At 40.3% G+C, this 20,899-nt stretch overlaps 1 protein-coding gene across 9 annotated transcripts in view; it reads left to right on the top strand.

The window, feature by feature from the left end:
* Window positions 1-20,899, top strand: part of Kiaa1328 (KIAA1328 homolog) — a 294,734-nt gene that overhangs the window by 227,083 nt on the left and 46,752 nt on the right. For all 9 annotated transcript variants that reach the window (XR_015642431.1, NM_001437308.1, XM_087593274.1 and 6 more), the window contains 1 exon segment: window positions 2-110. Coding sequence is in view for 8 of the 9 variants with exons in the window: in NM_001437308.1 (NP_001424237.1) it covers window positions 2-110 (109 nt within the window). In the remaining variant the exon portion in view is untranslated.

Below are 20,899 nucleotides of genomic sequence, written 5' to 3' on the forward strand. Positions count from 1 at the left end.
GAGACAGCAACTGGAGTTAGAAAAGATGCTTCCACATCTCCTATGTCAACACAAAGCCCTAAACACCCCCTGACACCAGCCTCATCGTCATCCAAGCACAAAACCTCAAGGTGAGCCTAAGAGATCCTTTGACTTAGTGTTCTCCATAGGAGAATGTTTACAAGACTGAAGAAATCTTGACGATTTGATCTTACTCAGCAGGCACTTATTATCAAGCTTTAGATTTGCAAATTCATTACAGATTTCTTTATATTTGTGCTTTTCTGAAATGATCGTGACAGACGACAAGGATTTCCATAGAAACCCGAAGTATCCTGTCCCCAGAAACGCTGCTTAGCAGTGGCCTTCTCAGCTCATCCTCAGTGTTGCTGTAGTCAGTTCATCTGCTCTAATCTGCCTGGCTGAGTGCAGACATTCCTCACTACTGCCCCAGTGCGCTGCATTCTCGAATGAAAGGCACCCACACAGACACAGCCTTATATTTTATTATGCCTTAACTGCACAATGGCTGGACCATTCCCAGACTTCCACGTTGCTAATGCCTTTCCTCCGATACTCCTGAGTTATTACTTATTAAAATTTATATTCCACCTTTGCTGCCCTAGACCCAATTGGGGTGGGAATGCAGTACTAGGGACACTCTTCCCGGCTCTTACAGGGCTGGTATTCTGTCTCCTGCAGCTCTCAAGCCTGCATCTTATTCCTTCCCCAGGAATGGTGATCCTCTCTCTCCTCTCCTGTGTCCCTTGCCCGGGAACCTAAAAGTCCCGCCTCTGTCTCCCTGCCCAGCTATTGCTTTTTTTTTTTTTTTTTTTTTTTTTTTTTTTTTTTTTTTTTACCAGTCAAAGCTAACTGGGAATAGGGACCCTCAGCTTCTTACACGCAGATGTGCAGGTTCCCAAGTAATTTGGGGAGCCTAATTAACACAAGTGGCATTAGAACCAATCTGCAACACATTAGTGGTAATGCATTTGGTCTACAACTTTAAATGACTAAATTCTGAAAACACTAGTGAATTTTGTGCTTAAGGGTATCTTGACATTGGCTTATACCGGGGACTTTAGAAGGGCCAATTGTTTGATCATCTATTTCTAGAGTTAGAGAAAATATATCATTTAAAACTACTCATATTAATATAGCAACTCCCATAACTTTATACTTAAGACCCAATATATAGAAGCATCAGTTTCAAAAGGACTTGTTTTATGTTTCCTTGAGGATAGCGTTGGTTTAGGGCACTTAAATACCTCATATCTTATCGCATGAATATAGATTTTAAAGCTTACTTCCTAGTTTAATTGCCTAGATTGTTGATCTCAAAGTTGGTGATTTCAAAGGTATACTATAAAACATATTCTCTGGCTTATGGTTATTTGAGAAAGGAAAGAGCTTTAGCTCTTGCTTCTATAGAGCTGTCTTTCATTCAAGTCTTGTACAAGTACTATGCCACAGAAGACAACCCTACGCATTCTTGAGAAGCAGTGCTTGTTCTAACTGGTTCTTGCTGGCATGCCTTTAATTGTGGAGGCAGAAAGGGAAACACGGCAAAAGACCCTGGAAGTGACTTGTACAGAGAATCGTAAATTAGGCTGCTGTCTCTCGGTGCTGTGTGCCCAGATTTATGCCAAGCTCTTGGACTTAGTCTCCACAGCCTATGGAGATAGCACTACCCTCATCCCATTGTAAAGTTGGGAAACTATGACTCAGAGAGCTCCAGTGGGTTGTCAATAAAAGACAAGGCCCAAATCTCCAACTCCAAAGAAGTGTAATGGCCGACCAACATGTGACATATGAAAATAATTAGTTAGCTTGCCCAGCTCTCTCCACTGACCTTCTCTCTTGCTTTCAGTGCTGTCATCATTGGAATTTACTAAAGAAACAAATGAGTTATGATTCTGGAAAATGGACAGAGCTCCCATCCAACCCATAGGGATTGGTTTGCCTGGGTTAGAAATGGGTAATTCCGGGCTGGGAATTTAGCTCAGTGGTAGAGCGCTTACCTGGGAAGCGCAAGGCCCTGGGTTCGGTCCCCAGCTCCGAAAAAAAAGAACCAAAAAAAAAAAAAAAAAAGAAATGGGTAATTCCTTCAATTTTCAATCTAAGTGAAATTTTCTTACTTTTAACATTTAAATGGCATTTAAATGGCTGGCTGATTGGCTGGTTGGCTGGTTGGCTGGCTGGCTGGCTGGCTGGCTGGCTGGCTGGTTGGTTGGTTGGTTGGTTGGTTCGCTGGTTGGTTGGTTGGTTGGTTGGTTGGTTGGTTGGTTGGTTGGTTGGTTGGTTGGTTGACTGGCTGGCTGGCTGGCTGGCTGGCTGGCTGGCTGGCTGGCTGGCTGGCTGGCTGGCTGGTTGGATTGCTGGTTGGTTGGCTGGCTGGCTGGCTGGTTGGTTGGTTGGCTGGCTGGCTGGCTGGCTGGTTGGATGGTTGGTTGGTTGGTTGGCTGGCTGGCTGGTTGGCTGGCTGGCTGGCTGGCTGGCTGGCTGGTTGGTTGGTTGGTTGGTTCGCTGGTTGGTTGGTTCGCTGGTTGGTTGGTTGGTTGGTTGGTTGGTTGGCTGGTTGGTTGGTTGGTTGGTTGGTTGGTTCGCTGGTTGGTTGGTTGGTTGGTTGGTTGGTTGGTTGGTTGGTTGGTTGGCTGGCTGGCTGGCTGGCTGGCTGGCTGGCTGGCTGGCTGGCTGGCTGGCTGGCTGGCTGGCTGGCTGGCTGGTTGGATGGTTGGTTGGTTGGTTGGCTGGCTGGCTGGTTGGCTGGTTGGCTGGTTGGCTGGTTGGCTGGTTGGTTGATGATAGGGCTCAAGTGTAGGGCTTGTACTTGATATGCAAGCACTCCAACACCGAGCTACACCAGAGCACTAAAATGTGATTGTTAACACTACCTTAATCTATTTTTAGAGGTTGACTTTCAGTTTAAAAAGAAGCATCAAAAAGAGGAATAAAATCTTTTTCTGCAAGGCTTTTGTAAAACATTCTCAGCATAAATTTTGTGAATGGACCATATCAGTGTGGTAGATATTACAAGCCCCGGTTTAACTTGCTGCAAATACTCATATATACAGATGTTAAGAAAAGGATTATTCATCTGCTGGTCCTTAATACTGCTGATCAGCTAAATATAGATTCTCAGGAGCTTTGTAAATAATAAGCATTTAGCTGACTAAAAGATTGTGTAGCACATCAGATCCTATCTTTAGAGGAGTTCACAATGCCGTATCATCAGTGTATTATACAAAGTGCAGAGTTGAAAATTACCCAGTACTATGAAAATCAGCTACCAGGACAGCACAGTGGTGCTTTCTCCATCGTTAGCATCCAAAGTTTTGAAATGAATCATCTTCATTTCAAAGTGTACTCTAGTAATCTTTTATAACCTTTTTTTTTAGTTATTGCAAACTCTGGCTCTTCCACAAATCTTCAAAGAGAATAAATTTTAATCCATATTCGCCTTAAATTCCAATATGTTTAAGGTTTACAAAAGGCTTGTAAAAAATGATGGTATGTTTCAGTGCTGTGGGACAGGAATACATTTTTCCTTTGTTCTTGTAAAACCCTTAAAACTGTCCCATATCGTTCTATGTATAGTCAAAGAAAACAGTCACGACAGAGTCATCTTTCCCATTCATAGCATAGGTTTTTAATTGTTCTCTCTGCTGGCTGTCAATATGATGTGAAATTTTCATTCCCTATTCAAGATGGAAAAGTTTGTGGCTGAAAATGTTAACATTTGCATTTTTATTTGTTGATTTATTTAAAGGACAGCCTTTCCTACAGCAATCCATCACTTGGTGACACCCCAAATATGAATAATGTATTGTAGACTTGTGGTTACAATGTGTAATAAGTGTCTGAGATACTAAGGGAATGTTAACCATGTTGCAAATGTAATATTTATCAACTCATAAAGTTTATTGCTTTTGAGGTTTAATAATACTGACCATAGAACATTAATATCACTTATCTTGATTTTAGCAGGACATCTTTGTATGTAGAAATATTCATCTATTTCATGCTAACAAAATAAATATGTAATTTATAGCACAAGCAAATAAAGCATTATAGCATTCCCTGTTGGGAACCATAGTGCTTTTTTCTCTCCACTTTACCTGTGACTCCAGGGCTAGTTGTGCACCCCTTAGTTGTCAGGAATAGTGAAGACAGTGGTTATCTTGACCCAAGAGGATTGTGGGACTAAACAAAACAATAATGTTCATTTCTGCTTAATAAGAACAGATAATCCTGCACAGATCAGTCCTCCTGGAGACATGACTGGAGGGACTTTCTCGTGAGCACCATGGCTCTGGAAGAAAGCTAGGATTGTCTGTGGAGCTTTGACACTCCATTTTTTTATCCACCATGAAGCCAGAGATGGGCAGGTTACCCTTTGATTCTCAAATGAATTGTTGGGAGCACAAATACTACTTTTTATATAGCATAAATATATGCGTTTGTGCATTCCCAAAGGTATATACTCTGCCAACAATAAAAAATAAAGTTTCAAACAACTAAAGCCAAAGAAGTTGTGTTTACTAACCAACATCTGCTGTGATTTTATCCCCATTGAGGTGCAGAATTATGTATTTCCTCACTATAAATGACCTTTCTGATTATAAGCGATATATGCCAATTTAATCAGAAAGTACACTTACATTAAGCAGATACTTGTATTAACATAGCTTTGAATTTCAAGCCTTTTATCTCCAGTCGTACTAGGAGATAAGGCATTGTACAGCTGCTGCCCTCTCATGTGACACAGTGCGTTTCTCATTGGAATGAAGGACGTGCCTTCTGTAATTCGTCAGAATTGCAGAAATACCACTGTTTGAAAAACCGATGGCGTTTCTACTTCTCAGTCCTGTGACAGGACGATGATGATTGTTCCACACTGATGAACAGTGACTAATTCCATCCCCATAGCTGCAGGATTAAATCCACAGCCCCTGAAGTGCAAGGTCACCAAGTCCCTTCCCTGCACCTCTGAGATTCATTAAGTATCAGGGCACTGCTCTTGCATATCTGTTGTCCTGACACGGAAAGAGAGAAGGCAGTCCCTGCATGCCATGCCCAGCAAGGAGATTCGTGCAATTAATGTGGATTTACCTGCTTCTAGAGCATACCATTTATTTCTTTATCTTGTTTTGATGTTTTTTGTTTTCAGAAAGATTTGCACTTTCTTTTTAAACTACAATATGGAAGCTTTTTGTTTTGTTTCTTTTTGAGATACTGGCTATGGATTTTATGAAAACTTGTTAAGCCTAGGATGTGGGGGGGGGCATACTCTTTTTTTTAAAAAAATCTTGGTCGTTTGCAGCCAGTCTACATGCTTAATGTCTTGCTCTTGAGTGTACGAGTAGCTTAGCTTTGCTCACAGGCATTTGCACACAGCTAGCTCTAAGTCTCTTAGAGTTCACATTCTACCAAGCCCATGCTGAAATAAATCTAAATCACTCCATCTGTTAGACCTTTCTTAACCTTTCTAATGCTATGACCTTTTAATATCGTTCCTCATAATATTACCCCCAACCATAAAATTATTTCATTGCTACTGCATAACTGTAATTTTGTTACTACTATGAACCATAATATAAATATCTGATATTCAGGTTATCTGGTATGTGACCCTTGCAAAAGGGTTGATTGACAAACCCATCCAAAGGGACCCATGGATGGAATACCACTTTTTTAGACAGTATTTTTATTTTTCCTTAAGTAACTTCACATGAAAAGTGCACATTTATTTTAGCTCCAAATATGATGATGAAGTTCTCAGAGCTTTCAGATGAGGAACTAATAGCATGTTAGACCTTGGCTGTGCTATGGAGACGGTCAAATGGAAGGCATCTGAGATACTTTTCAGTTGAAATTATAAGACACCATGATCAGGACAATAATAAGACATGGCATTTAATTTGGTACCCACAGTTTCAGAGGTTAGAGTTCATGACCGTCATCCTGGGCCTTAGCAGCAGGCACAGAGCTGGAACAGTAGCTAAGAGCTACTCAATCCATAAGCATGAGTCAGGGAGAGAAATAACTGGGAATGGTCTGGGATCCATTCTCATTCAAACCACCAAAGGCCTACATCAAAGCTTTAGTCCATGAACAGTCTGTGTACTGTTTTATTTTCCAATATCATGTTGCTAGCAACTGTTTAGATCAAAGAGAAAGGAAAATCATGTCATGGTCTTTTCCTGATTATGAAAGTAGTCTGTTTCAACATTGTTGTGTTTTCAAGTGGCAGCTGCCAGAGAACTCAAAATCTACACAAGAAACATTTTACTTAGTAACCAAGATATATAATACTGAACATTACCATTATTTAGAATTATTGACATTATTTTAACATTAACAAAATACTTTTAGCTTGTATTATTACATTTAAGTTAGAGCAATACCCTGTGAGATAAGTAATAGTAATATTCTGTTTATGAATGATGAAGTGAAATGAAATTGACAGTATAACTGACTAGGAGCACAGACTAAGGAGGCAAGAAATAAAACCAAAATCTACCTTTTATAACTTTGTTTATGTTGATGTGTATGTCCCTTCATGAATTCGTGTGTGTATCACGTACATGCAAGCTCCTCAAGAGGCCAGAAGAGGGTTTTGGTTCCCTAGGAACAGAGTTACAGAATTTTTGAGACATCATGCGGGTGTTGAAAACTGAACCCTAGTCCTCTGCAGGAGCATGGAGAAACCAGCCATAACCACATAGCTCTACAGACCATCGTATTGCACCATATTTTAGTGTGTTAGTTTTGTTCTCTGTGTGTTGGGGTGGGATGGGGTGTTTTCCCACACTTTCTAAAGCTGGGATTTCATTCATATAAAATGTAAAAATTGATTTTTAAAAAGGTTAAATGACCATCTTGCAACCCTACTGTTGTTTCAAAAGGTAGTTTAGGACAACCCTGTTAGGACCACCTTACTAGTTCTGCTTCTTTAACCTTACCTGATTTCCCCCTCTAAATCCCCTATTTCAAAACCCCTTAACCCTGAGCTATAAAAACCCTTATCTTCCCCATACCCATTGCTGAGCTCTTGAATACTGCCTTTTTAGGGGGAAACAACTGTGTACATGAATTAAAAATCTTGCTTTAATTAATTTAGCCATGATGATTTGAGCTGGTAGTCTTCCTTCTCCCGTCTTTGGGAATGGTCCCTTCCTATAGATACCTAAGCTCTGTGGTTATTTAAATGAAGCACCCATATCAAAATATGTAAGGGAAAACATGATATTTGTCTTTGGGTCTGGGTTTCCTCACTCAGGATAATTTCTCTAGCTAGCTCCATCCACTTAACTTCAAATTCCACAATTGCATAGTCTTAACCGTTGAATTAAATGCTCTTGTGTAAATGTACCAGAGCAGTCATCAGCAGATAGACAGCTACTATGCTGATGCAGTAATCCTTACTCCTCAAACCCTTTAGTACCTTGGGGTAGTGGTGCATACATGGACTGTGAGCACTCAGATGAGCTGAGGTAGGAGGGTCTAAGTTTGAGACCAGACTAGGCTGCATAGCAAGAACAAAAATGACTACTTTTCTCATTGTCACCAAATACCTGATGAGAACCAACTGGAGGGAGGAGAGATTTATTTTGACTCACTATAGATGCAGCTAGAGCAGGAAGCTGCTTGTGTATATCTCAGCAGACCAGGAGATAGAGCGTAATGGGGTGACCTGACGCTGCTTGTATTCTAGTGCTAACTGGTTTCTTAAGATGTGGTTGCCAGAGAGACAGGAGAATCTGTACATAGATGCTATGTAACCTTGTCTCCAAGTTCTGGTAAATAAAGATACTGACAGCCAATAGCTGGGCAGAAGAGACATAGCCGGCGTTGAGGATTCCTGGGCTGGGGGGTTGGAGGAGGACCATGAGGGGAAGAAGAAGGGCGGAGGAGGAGAAAGAAGCCACCAAAGATTAGCTGAGTCATGAAAACATGGCTCCAAGGAGTTGGAGTTAAGAGAGGCTCAGATAAAACATAGTAAGTATAACTCAGGGTTGATAGGAAAGTAGCTTCTAACAGTGTAGAGGGTAGATCTCTGCCCAGCTTGAGTGCTGTTTAAGGCTGATTGCAAATATAAGGGTTGTCTGTGTCTTATATCCAGGAACTGAATGATCAAAGGCTTGGTATAAACCCCGGGTCAGGATTAAATAATTTCTATAACAATAGAGAGATGTGCACATGCTCAGCTGAAGTTGTCTTCCCTTTCTATTTATTTGGGGACTCAACCCATGTTGGTGGAGCCCACATTGAGGATCTTCTACCTCAGTTAAATTTTCCTTAAAAAGTACCCTTATGGACACACTCAGAAGTGTGCCTAAGTAATTCCTCAGGTCTTTCTTCATGCAGTAAAATTAGCATTAAAAACAAACCCCATTTCAAAAAGAAAACGTTGTGATCACCTATACCTCTTCGTATACTTGCTTCAATTTAAAATAGGTAAGAAAATGAAGTTGATAGGCTAAGGAGTTATACCCAAGGAGAAAATGCAGTTTAAGGAGCCCTATTAGGACATTGTTACCATGGGATAATACCTGATATTATAATATCATCAGTTTATATTTACTAGTGATCTAGAATTCCAGTCCTTGACTTCAGGAAATACTACACAGTCCAGACTGCAGAGTGAAGACAAGATCTAAAATATTTTATTCCTCACACTTTTTTATGCTGTATAAATATTCCATAACAATGATATGTTACCAATGAATTTTTAAATTTTTGATTGTTTTCTTATTCATTGTTGTGTTCTTGCTATGTAGTCCATATTGGTCTCCAATTTCCTGTGTCCTACATCAACCTCTTAAAATTTTATATTTCAAGTGTGAACTTCCATGTCCACCTTTAAAATATTTAAAATGTAAGCAGCAGAAACACATTTGTAGCAAGCAAACACACCTCAAAATTTTATACTCAATATTCCAAGTAGCTGCATCATTACCAAGTTTATCCTTGTCCTATATGACAGACATTCCATCTCTGTCAGTCCATCAATAGGTGAGGGTTATGCTTTTCTGTTCTATGCATTTTAATTCTTTTGTACAAAATTGTTTTATAAATGTTACATAATGTAATCCTCCAAATCATGAAAACATAAACCTCCAAGAGCCAATTATCAAACACCTAAGAGCCCTGTAATACCTGGGTTTATAGGCCTGGGCTTCAATGCTAGCTTTGCAGTTTTGAGAAATAATTTCATCTAATCTGTAAAATGAGAATACTAACAGCTCCCTTACAGGCATATCCTGATGATTAAGCAAGACAGTGTATGTAAAATCCTTCACACTATCACACTATCCTGTTCTATCCAACTGCCCCGTACAGAGTAACTACCATTACAGAACTTCCCAAGGCCACATGGGCCTAAGAAACAAGGTGTGCTCCAAGCTTTAGCCTAACACAATATTAGGCACATGGCTAAGTTCAACCCCGAGGTGAACAGTGAGTCGTTGGTTTTTTGTTTGGTTTAGAGTCTTGCCATGATATTGGCTTAGGACTTGTGATCTTTCTGCCTTAACTTCTCAAGAGCTAGTATTTCAGGCATATACCACCATACCCAAAATATTGTATGTTTATATTTTGGCCTTGCAGCAAGAGGATTTAATACAACTATGTTGGACACATCCAACATGCTAACATACATTTTAGCTTTCGCATGTGCTCTGGGAAACAAAAATTATCAGGAAACCTGGAACAGCATGTCCTAATGATACTTGCCTCTCCATTAAATGCCATGAATAGTAGCTACACAAAATGACTTAGAGACAATCATGATGACCTGCAGAACTTTTATGGTATACAAAGATGTCACTGTGGATAAACGTACTTTCATATGTAGGGGAAGACCTGAGAATCTATTTACAGACAGCTTATATCTAAGAAGGTAGGACAGTGCCCACTTCTAAGGCTGTGCTCTGACTTTACATGTATGTCATAGCACTCACACATCATACATAAAGAAAAAGATAATTTCATTTTATTTATTTATTTATTTATTTATTTATTTATTTATTTATTTATTTATTTATTGGTGTCTTGAGACAGGGTTTCTCTGTAAACAGCCCTGGCTGTCCTGGAACTCACTCTGTAGACCAGGCTGGCCTCAAATTCACAGAGATCCACCTGCCCCTGCCTCCTGAGTGCTAGGATTAAAGATATGTACCACCACACCTGGAAAAAAAGATAATTTTTTTTTAAAAATCACAAACAAGATTTTCTTGATAACAAATATACTACCATCATGAAATATTTCTTCTTGGTTTTGTTCTAAATGGTGTGTGGGAAGTGAATATTGGCTATATGATAATTAATTTTTAATGTTGTGTGCCCTTGGACATTGGTTTCGAGAGAGTCACTTGAGGACTGGTTGAAGTTATTGATAATAGATTTTTCTTTCATCTTTATTAAATTGGGTATTTCTTATTTATATTTCAAATGTTATTACCTTTCCTGATTTCTATGCCAACATGCCCCTAACCCCTCCTACTCCCCTTCTATATGGGTGTTCCCCTCCCAATCCTCCCCCCATTGCCACCCTCCCCCAAAGAATCCCATTCACTGGGGGTTCAGTCTTGGCAGGACCAAGGGCTTCCCCTTGCACTGGTGCCCTTACTAGACTATTCATTGCTATCTATACAGTTGGAGCCCAGGGTCAGTCCATGTATAGTCTTTGGGTAGTGGTTTAGTCCCTGGAAGCTCTGGTTGGTTGGCATTGTTGTTCATATGGGGTCTCAGGCCCCTTCAGCTCTTTTAGTCCTTTCTCCAATTCCTTCAGTGGGGATCCTGGTCTCAGTTCAGTGGTTTGCTACTGGCATTCGCCTCTGTATTTGACATATTCTGGCTGTGTCTCTCAGGAGAGATCTACATCCAATTCCTGTCAGCCTGCCCTTCTTTGCTTCATCCATCTTATCTAGTTTGGTGGCTGTATATGTATGGGCCACATGTGGGGGAGGCTCTGAATGGGTGTTCCTTCAGCCTCTGTTCTAAACTTTGCCTACCTATCCCCTCCCAAGGGTATTCTTGGTCCCCTTTTAAAGAAGAAGTGAAATGGGGTTGGGGATTTAGCTCAGTGGTAGAGCGCTTGCCTGGGAAGCGCAAGGCCCTGGGTTCAGTCCCCAGCTCCGGGGAAAAAAAAAAAAAAAAAAAAAAAAAAAGGTGATCGCTACTAAAGAAGAAGTGAAGCATCTGCATTGTGGTCATCCGTCTTGAGTTTCATGTGTTCTGTGCATCTAGGGTAATTCAAGCATTTGGGCTAATATCCACTTATCAATGAGTGGATAACATATGGTATGAAAAACATACCATGTGTGCTTTCTGTGATTGGGTTACCTCACTAAGGATGATATTTTCCAGTTCCATCCATTTGCCTATGAATTTCATAAAGTCATTGTTTTTGATAGCTGAGTAATATTCCATTGTGTAGATGTACCACATTTTCTGTATCCATTCCTCTGTTGAAGGACATCTGGGTTCTTTCCAGCTTCTGGCTATTATAAGTAAGGCTGCTATGAACATAGTGGAGCACGTGTCTTTGTTATATGTTGGAACATCTTTTGGGTATATGCCCAAGAGAGGTATAACTGGGTCCTCAGGTAGTGCAATGTCTGATTTTCTGAGGAACCTCCAAACTGATATCCAGAATGGTTGTACCAGTCTGCAATCCCACCAACAATGGAGGAGTGTTCCTCTTTCTCCACATCCTCGCCAGCATTTGCTGTTGCCAGAGTTTTCGATCTTAGCCACTCTGACTGCTGTGAGGTGGAATCTCAGGGTTCTTTTGATTTGCATTTCCCTTATGACTAAAGATGTTGAACATTTCTTTAGGTGCTTCTCAGCCATTCGGCATTCCTCAGCAGTGAATTCTTTGTTTAGCTCTGAACCCCATTTTTAAATAGGGTTATTTGTCTCCCTGCAGTCTAACTTCATGAGTTCTTTGTATATTTTGGATATAAGCCCTCTATCAGTTGTAGGATTGGTAAAGATCTTTTCCCAATCTGTTGGTTGCCATTTTGTCCTAACCACAGTGTCCTTTGCCTTACAGAAGCTTTGTAGTTTTATGAGATCCCATTTGTCGATTCTTGATCTTAGAGCATAAGCCATTGGTGTTTTGTTCAGGAAATTCTCTCCAGTGCCCATGTGTTCGAGAATCTTCCCCACTTTTTCTTTTATTAGTTTGAGTGTATCTGGTTTGATGTGGAGGTCCTTGATTCACTTGGACTTAAGCTTTGTAGAGGGTGATAAAAATGGATCAATCTGCATTCTTCTACATGCTGACCTCCAGTTGAACCATTTGCTGAAAATGCTATATTTTTTCCATTGGATGGTTTTGGCTCCTTTGTCAAAAATCAGTGACCATAGGTGTGTGGGTCTATTTCTGGGTTTTCAATTCTATTCCACTAGCCTATATGCCTGTCTCTGTACCAATACCATACAGTTTTTATCACTATTGCTCTGTAATACTGCTTGAGTGCAGGAAGACTGATTCCTCCTAGAAGTCCTTTTATTGTTGAGGATAGTTTTAGCTATCCTGAATTTTTTGTTATTCCAGATGAACTTGCAAATTGTTCTGTCTAACTCTATGAAGAATTGGATTGGAATTTTGATGGGGATTGCATTGAATCTGTAGATCGCTTTTGGTAAAATGGCCATTTTTGTTATATTAATCCTGCCAATCAGGGAGATCTTTCCATCTTCTGAGATCTTTCTTCCTCAATTTTGTTCTTCAGAGGCTTGAAGTTCTTATCATACAGATCTTTCACATGCTTGGTTAAAGTCACACCGAAGTATTTTATATTATTTGGGACTGTTATGAAGGGTGTCGTTTCCCTAATTTCTTTCTCGGCTAGTTTCTCTTTTGTGTAGAGGAAGGCTACTGATTTATTTGAGTTAATTTTATATACCCAGTCACTTTGCTGAAGGTGTTTATCAGGTTTAGTAGTTCTCTGGTGGAACTTTTGGGATCACTTAAATATACTATCATATCATCTGCAAATAGTGATATTTTGACTTCTTCTTTTCCAATCTGCATCCCTTTGATATCCTTTTGTTGTCTGATTGCTCTGGCTAGGACTTCGAGAACTATATTGGATAAGTAGGGAGAGAGTGGGCAGCCTTGTTTAGACCCTGATTTTAGTGGGATTGCTTCAAGTTTCTCTCCATCTACTTTAAGGTTAGCTACTGGTTTACTGTATATGGCTTTTACTATGTTTAGGTATGGGCCTTGTATTCTTTTTCTTTCCAGGACTTTTATCATGAAGGGGTATTGAATTTCGTCAAATGCTTTGTCAGCATCTAATGAAATCATGTGGTTTTTATCTTTCACTTTGTTTAATAGTAGATCACGTTGATGGTTTTCCATATATTAAACCATCCCTGCATGCCTGGGATGAAGCCTACTTGGTCATGATGGATGATTGTTTTGATGTGCTCTTGGATTCGGTTTGCAAGAAGTTTATTGAGTATTTTTGTGTCGATATTCATAAGGGAAATTGGTCTGAAGTTCTCTTTCTTTGTTGGGTCTTTGTGTGGTTTAGGTATAAGAGTAATTGTGGCTTCATAGAAGGAATTCGGTAGTGCTCCATGTGTTTCAATTTTGTGGAATAGTTTGGACAGTATTGGTATGAGGTCTTCTATGAAGGTCTGATAGAATTCTGCACTGAACCCGTCTGGACCTGGGCTCTTTTTGGTTGGGAGACCTTTAATGACTGCTTCTATTTCCTTAGGAGTTATGGGGTTGTTTAAATGGTTTATCTGTTCCTGATTTAACTTCGGTACCTGGTATCTGTCTAGGAAATTGTCCATTTCCTCCAGATTTCAAGTTTTGTTGAATATAGGCTTTTGTAGTAAGATCTGATGATTTTTTGAATTTCTTCTGATTCTGCTATGTCTTCCTTTTCATTTCTGATTTTGCTAATTTGGACACATTCTCTGTGTCCTCTGGCTAGTCTGGCTAAGTGTTTATCTATCTTGTTGATTTTCTCAAAGAACCAGCTTTTGGTCCTGTTGACTCTTTGTATAATCCTTTTTGTTTCTACTTGGTTGATTTCAGCTCTGAGTTTGATTATTTCCTGCCTTCTACTCCTCCTGGGTGTATTTGCTTCTTTTAGTTCTAGAGCTTTTAGGTGTGCTGTCAAGCTGCTGACATATGCTCTCTCCTGTTTCTTTCTGCAGGCACTCAGCGCTATGAGTTTTCCTCTTAGCATGACTTTCATTGTGTCCCATAAGTTTGGGTATGTTGTACCTTCATTTTCATTAAATTCTAAGAAGTCTTTAATTTCTTTCTTTATTTCTTCCTTGACCAAGTTATCATTGAGTAGAGCATTGTTCAACTTCCATGTATATATGGGCGTTCTTTCCTTATTGTTGAAGACCAGCTTTAGCCTGTTGTGGTCTGATAAGGATGCATGGAATTATTTCTATCTTTCTGTATCTGTTGAGGCCTGTTTTGTGACTGATTATATGGTTAATTTTGGAGAAATACCATGAGGTGATGAGAAGAAGGTATATCCTTTTGTTTTAGGATGAAATATTCTATAAATATCTGTTAAGTCCATTTGGTTCATGACTTCTCTTAGTCTGTCTATGTCTCTGTTTAATTTCTGTTTCCATGATCTGTCCATTGATGAGAGTGGGGTGTTGAAATCTCCTACTATTATTGTGTGAGGTACAATGTGTACTTTGAGCTTTAGTAAGGTATCTTTTATGTATGTAGGTGCCCTTGTATTTGAGGCTTAGATATTTAGGATTGAGAATTCATCTTGCTGGATTTTTCCTTTGATGAATATGAAGTGTCCTTCCTTTTTTGATGACTTTAGGTTGAAAATCAATTTTATTCGATGTTCAAAGGGTACTCCAGCTTGCTTTTTCAGACCATTTGCTTGGAAAGTTGTTTTCCAGCCTTTTCCTCTGAGGTAGTGTCTGTCTTTGTCTCTGAGGTGTGTTTCCTGTAGGCAGAAAAATGCTGGGTCCTCATTGCATATCCAATTTGTTAATCTGCGTCTTTTTATTGTGGAATTGAGTCCATTGATGTTGAGAGAGATTAAGGAATAGTGATTGTTGCTTCCTGTTATCTTCGTATTTGGAGGTAAGATGTTTGTGTGCTTGTCTTCTGTTTGTTTTGTTGCAAAACAGTTAGTTTCTTGCTCTTTCTAGAGTGAAGCTTGCCTCCTTGTGTTGGGCTTTACCATTTATTATCCTTTGTAGGGCTGGATTTGTAGAAAGATATTGTGTAAATTTGGTTTTGTCATGGAATATCTTGGTTTCTCCATCTATGTTTATTGAGAGTTTTGCTGGATACAGTAACCTAGGCTGGTATTTGTGTTCTCTTAGGGTCTGTATGACATCTGTCCAGGATCTTCTGGCTTTCATAGTGTCTGGTGAGAAGTCTGGTGTAATTCTGATAGGTCTGCCTTTATATGTTACTTGACCTTTTCCCCTTACTGCTTTTAATATATTTTCTTTGTTTTTTGCATTTGGTGTTCTGACTATTGTGTGATGGCAGGAGTTTCTTTTCTGGTCCAATCTATTTGGAGTTCTGTAGGCTTCTCATATGTCTATGGGTATATCTTTCTTTAGGTTAGGGAAGTTTTCTTCTATGATTTTGTTGAAGATATTTAGTGGTCCTTTGAGCTGGGAGTCTTCACTCTCTTCTATACCTATTATCCTTAGGTTTGATCTTCTCATTGAGTCCTGGATTTCCTGTGTGTTTTGGGCCAGTAGCTTTTTCCGTTTTATATTATCTTTGACAGTTGTGTCGATGATTTCTTTGGAATCTTCTGCTCCTGAGATTCTTTCTTCTATCTCTTTTATTCTGTTGTTGATGCTTGTATCTACGGCTCCTTGTCTCTTCCTTTGGTTTTCTATATCCAGGGTTGTCACCCTTTGTGCTTTCTTTATTGTTTCTATTTCCATTTTCAATTCCTTTACCTGTTTGATTATGTTTTCCTGTACTTATTTCAGGGATTTTTGTGTTTCCTTGCTAAGGGCTTCTACTTGTTTACTTGTGTTTTCCTGCATTTCTCTAAGAGAGTTCTTTATGTCTTTCTTGAAGTCCTCCATCATCATGATCAAATGTGATTTTAAGTCTAGATCTTGCTTTTCTGGTGTGTTTGGATATTCAGTGTTTGCTTTGGTGGAAGAATTGGACTCCGATGATGCCATGTAGTCTTGATTTCTTTTTCTTGGGTTCCTGCACTTGCCTTTTGCCATCAGGTTGTCTCTGGTGTTACCTTATTTCTGACAGTGGCTTGACTGTCCTATAGACCTATGTATCAGGAGTGCTGTAGACCTGTTTTCCTGTTTTCTTTCAGCCAGTTATGGGAACAGAGTGTTCTGCTTTCAGGCGTGTAGTCATTCCTGTCTACTGGCCTTTAGCTGTTCCTGTGGGCCTGTGTCCTGAGTCCACCAGGCAGGTCACTTGGAGCAGAAAAGTTGGTGTTACCTCTGGTCTCAGGCCTGAAGTCGCTCCTCGGGTTGGGTTTCAGCTCTCTGTGAGGGCAATCACCAGAAGGGCCTACCCCTCCTTCTTCGGGGTCCCTGTGCACAGGGGGCCCAAATGGTGCTAGGTGTTTTCCTCTAGAGTCAAAAATGTGGGCAGAGAGTAGTCTCCTCTGGTTTCCCAGGCCTGTCTGCCCCTCTGAAGGTCTAGCTCTTTATCCCACAGGATTTGGGGGCAGGGAGCTGTTTGACTGGTGCAGATCCAGGTGCAGTCTGGACCGCAGGGCTCCTGCAGCTTGATTGCCCCTATCTTCCTGTTCCCAGAGGCTCTACACAGTTTCCTCTTGGGCCAGGAATGTGGGTAAAGGTGGGCAGTACTGGTGGTCTCTCCTGCCCTGCAGTCTCAGGAGTACCACGGGGTTTGGGAGCAGGGAGCTGTGGGCTGGGCAATAATAGATTTTTATCCTCATAAATTAACTTTTTGTAAAGATGCTGAAAGAGTTGAATCCCCTTTTACCAGTACTTATAAAACCTGTCTGTAAGCAGGATTGCTTAGAAATCCCTTATAAAATTATCCATTTCTTAGCCTAATCCTAGATTACTTAAGTCAAAGTTATTAGAGATGGATCCCAGTGATATGACTATTGTTTTCCAAATTAACTCTGAAACAACACTCTAGTACTTGCAACTCCCAACCCCCTGACCTCCCTCCCATCTCTGCCCAACCTCCCCCTCCAACACATGCCAACATTTTCCCTCTTTGCTTTCTGGCCCTACCTAACCCCAGGGCCTCTCCTTTCCATTGTTTTTAGAATAGGACCATCAGAACCCATTTTAAAACCCCTCCAATTAACACTGAAAAGAAGACCTCAAAAGCCTACTGCATTAATGTAAATAGATGGGAGTAAGAATTAGTCATAAGACCTATTGTTGACGCCAGCCTTCTCTATGAAAGATTGTATGAAAGGTAACTCAGTCTAGAGAGGATCAGAATCAGTAGGACATACATGTAATTATTAAAGGGTATATATCAGATTGCCCTGCATGATTTGAAGCTGAATAGTCCAAAAATTGCCATCTATGTCCTAGAAAGTCAAGAGCCTCATAGCTGTTCAGCCTAAACAGTTGGAAGCTGCAGAACGAGAACAATGATGCAGCTCGGCCCAAAGCTGAAAGCTTGAACACTCCTGAGAGAGGTTCTGGCTTGAGTATGCTGAAAGGCTGAAGAAGCTGACAATGGCAATAGAATAAACACACTCAGGAAGAATGAAGCTGACGATAGCCAGTGAAGGGGTGAAAGGAACCCTAAACCTCATGGAGAATTGAAAAAGCAATTGTTGCTGTAAATTTATATAAAATTTAAAATCTTTACCCTAGATCCAGCACCATTGTGCCCCAATATCTTCATCTCAGTCAGAAAAGCGTCTCACCCGCTTTGCTCCATCCCATATCATACTGCCGATGGCTACTCTCTGAGCCTGGCTACAATCTCTCTACCCATCTGGTTCCCAGGGCAGGTTGCCACCGTGCCAGACATACACATCTCCAGCCACCACACACTTTCTTAAATTCGATTAAATCTCCACATGACAGAACACACAACACAATAACTTCTGATCCAATTGATAAGATATAATTGCCCACCTAGACATACAAAGCCCTGTACACATCCATCCCTTAAGAACATTCATAACAACCTATAAATGGGCAGAGAGGAATCTTAACACCGCCTCCATGTTCTCTCGGCTACTTTTCTTCCCGGTTCCAGTCTCCTCCTCCTCTCCCTAAAACTTTTCTCCCACCCCTCCTTCCTTCTTGTCCAATGACAGGCCTCATTCTATCTTGTACCTGCCTTCACCTGCATAATGACATCATCCTCCAAGCAATATAGGAAAAGATTATACCAATTTACAGCTCCAAGCATAACTCCTTAGCTATGGATGGGGTCCTAATACTGCCTGTATGGGATGTACAGTAACTGGTAACAATCCAATCCGACCATGAGCGGGGCAGTCCTAACTATAGGAGAATTCCATAGCATTTACAAGCTTTATATTTAAACAGAGAGCTAACTGTTATGTTCCAGAGAAGATACTCATTTGGATTGCTCTAGCCCCCAGAATTTAAACAACTTCAGTAACCACTGCTAAGTACCCAAGGAGTTAGAAAAGCTGAAAGTGTGGCCTGTCAGAAGCTCTAGGGTCAGTGATTGACTCACTCATAGGACAGCTGCCTCAACATCCTTAGCTTGAGGACCAGCAGCCACAGTGCTGAATCCACTCCTGTTTGCCCGGCAATTATTAGGGAGAGTTTACTCCCCGGTCCACAATGTTGAGACTATAGCTACTCTTGTAAAATCTGTTTTATTGCAGAAATGGGGAGGGGGGTTGGTCACATAGCATCACCTATAGTCTACGTATGTACATGGTCTCTAGGAGCAACCAGTATTTATCATAACAAAAGACTAAACCTCAACACAGTTTCACCCACACCTGTGTTTAGAGGCATCCAGAAGAACTATGTAACTCTAGAAGTATAGCTACATACGGTCTCAACCCCTGCCAATACCTGTGCTTACCCTGCAGTATCTAGGCATGGCTTCCTTCCTATATGGTGTTTCCTTCCTTGGAACTGCAGATGTTAATGTAAAAAGCCTTGGTATAACTCATGTTTGCCCCAAAGAAGCAGGGAAAGGCTGTTGCATCCATGTACTTCAGCTCTGTAAGTATAATCCACCAGTGCCACCATTCCCATCACAGCTTTCCCCACATAATTTGGAGATAATCCCAACAAGCTGTGTAGCTCCAGAGGTACAGCTATCAGAATCAAGGTGTCAGCACCAAGTGTGTTTAAACCACAGGACCTCACTATGAAGGGCGTGGATATAAGCACCACAAGGCTAAATATTACCTCTTCGTTTTTCTGAGTATTTCAGGTTTATCTTCTGTGTAGCACACATATTGCAGACCACAGCTACCAGCACTATAAACTTCAGTACTAACTACACTTGACACACAATACCTAAGGATTTCTCCTTTGTCTTCTAAAACCTTGAGTCTACAGTTACCAGTGACAGAAACCTCAACTAATCAGCTGCACTGAGAAAAGGACCTGAGGACAAGTCCTGCCAGAGCTGTGGCTCCTGGTGCCAAAAGCCCAGGCATATCCTTCCTGAGAGCCCTAGGGAAGCTGTTTAGGAGCCAGAGGTGTTGTTCCTTCAACCCTTTATTACCTCTATTCTCCCTGAGGTACAGAATAGTTCTCTTCCCATCCCATCTTACCAAGACAGAGCCACCAGAAGCCTGGTGCCATCTGGTCTTTGGAGCCTGGAAACACACGCCTCGGAGACCAACATTACAATTCTTATGACTGTTTTCATGAATAGAGACAACCTATGTTGTTGAAGCACTCAAACACTGATGATGTCAATGAAGTAGAGATATATTACATTGAGACTATACTTTTGAGCTCCTCTAAACCCAACCTAAAGCACCTCTTCAGCTGATGTCCTGTACCCTACTTAAAGAGAATGTTTTTTTTTCTTATGCTACTTAATAAAATTGAAACAAATGAATGTTACACTAAGTCTGTTGACATCAGCACAATGACACACATACAAAAAGAACATAACACTTTCAGAAGGGAACAATGATTCTCTGGCAATAGGTTCTCAATTTTAAGGAAATCTAGTAATTCCTGAAAAATATTTTAAAATAATGATCCTAAGAAAACTCAATGAAATGCAATAAGATTTAAAAAAAAAACATTTTTTCTAAAGAAAGTAGAAGAGGTAGTCATGGATGAGAATGAGAACTTCACAAAAGAAACATCACAAAAACTAATAAAACCTTTTTGTATTAAAAAATTAATGAAATAACATAGTTTCCACAGCAGAGTAGAGTAACAAAAGACTTTTTCAGAATTTGAACACAACTCATTTGACCTAACACAGACTTATTGTAAGAAAATAGACACACATGGGGAGAACTCTAGAAAATGAGGAAAATGGAAAGGCATTGAAGACTTGTTTCACAAAATAGTAGCTGACACCCTCTCAATTCTTCAGTAGGGTATGGTCGCCCTGATTCATGAAGCTTAAAAGATCACACCCAGATTCAAATAAAACACACCTTCACCAAATTATAGTCAGAATTTCAAAACTAAAAATCATAAAATCCAAAAACAACTAGAATAAGACTAAAATCTCATATAAAAAAAGGATTATTAAAGATTATGCCTTGCTGAAAGGGACCGGATATAGATCTCTCTTGAGAGACACAGCCAGAGCATGTCCAATACAGAGGTCAATGCTAGCAGCAAACCACTGAACTGAGAACAGGACCCCCTTGCGGGAAAATTAGAGGAAGTATTGAAAAAGTTGAAGGAGCTTGCAACCCCATAAGAACAACAATGCCAACCAACCAGAGCTCCCAGGGACTAAACCACTACCCAAAGACTATACATG

This window comes from Rattus norvegicus, chromosome 18 (assembly GCF_021556685.1).
Source record: "Rattus norvegicus strain SHRSP/BbbUtx chromosome 18, alternate assembly SHRSP_T2T, whole genome shotgun sequence".
Classification (NCBI taxonomy): domain Eukaryota; kingdom Metazoa; phylum Chordata; class Mammalia; order Rodentia; family Muridae; genus Rattus; species Rattus norvegicus.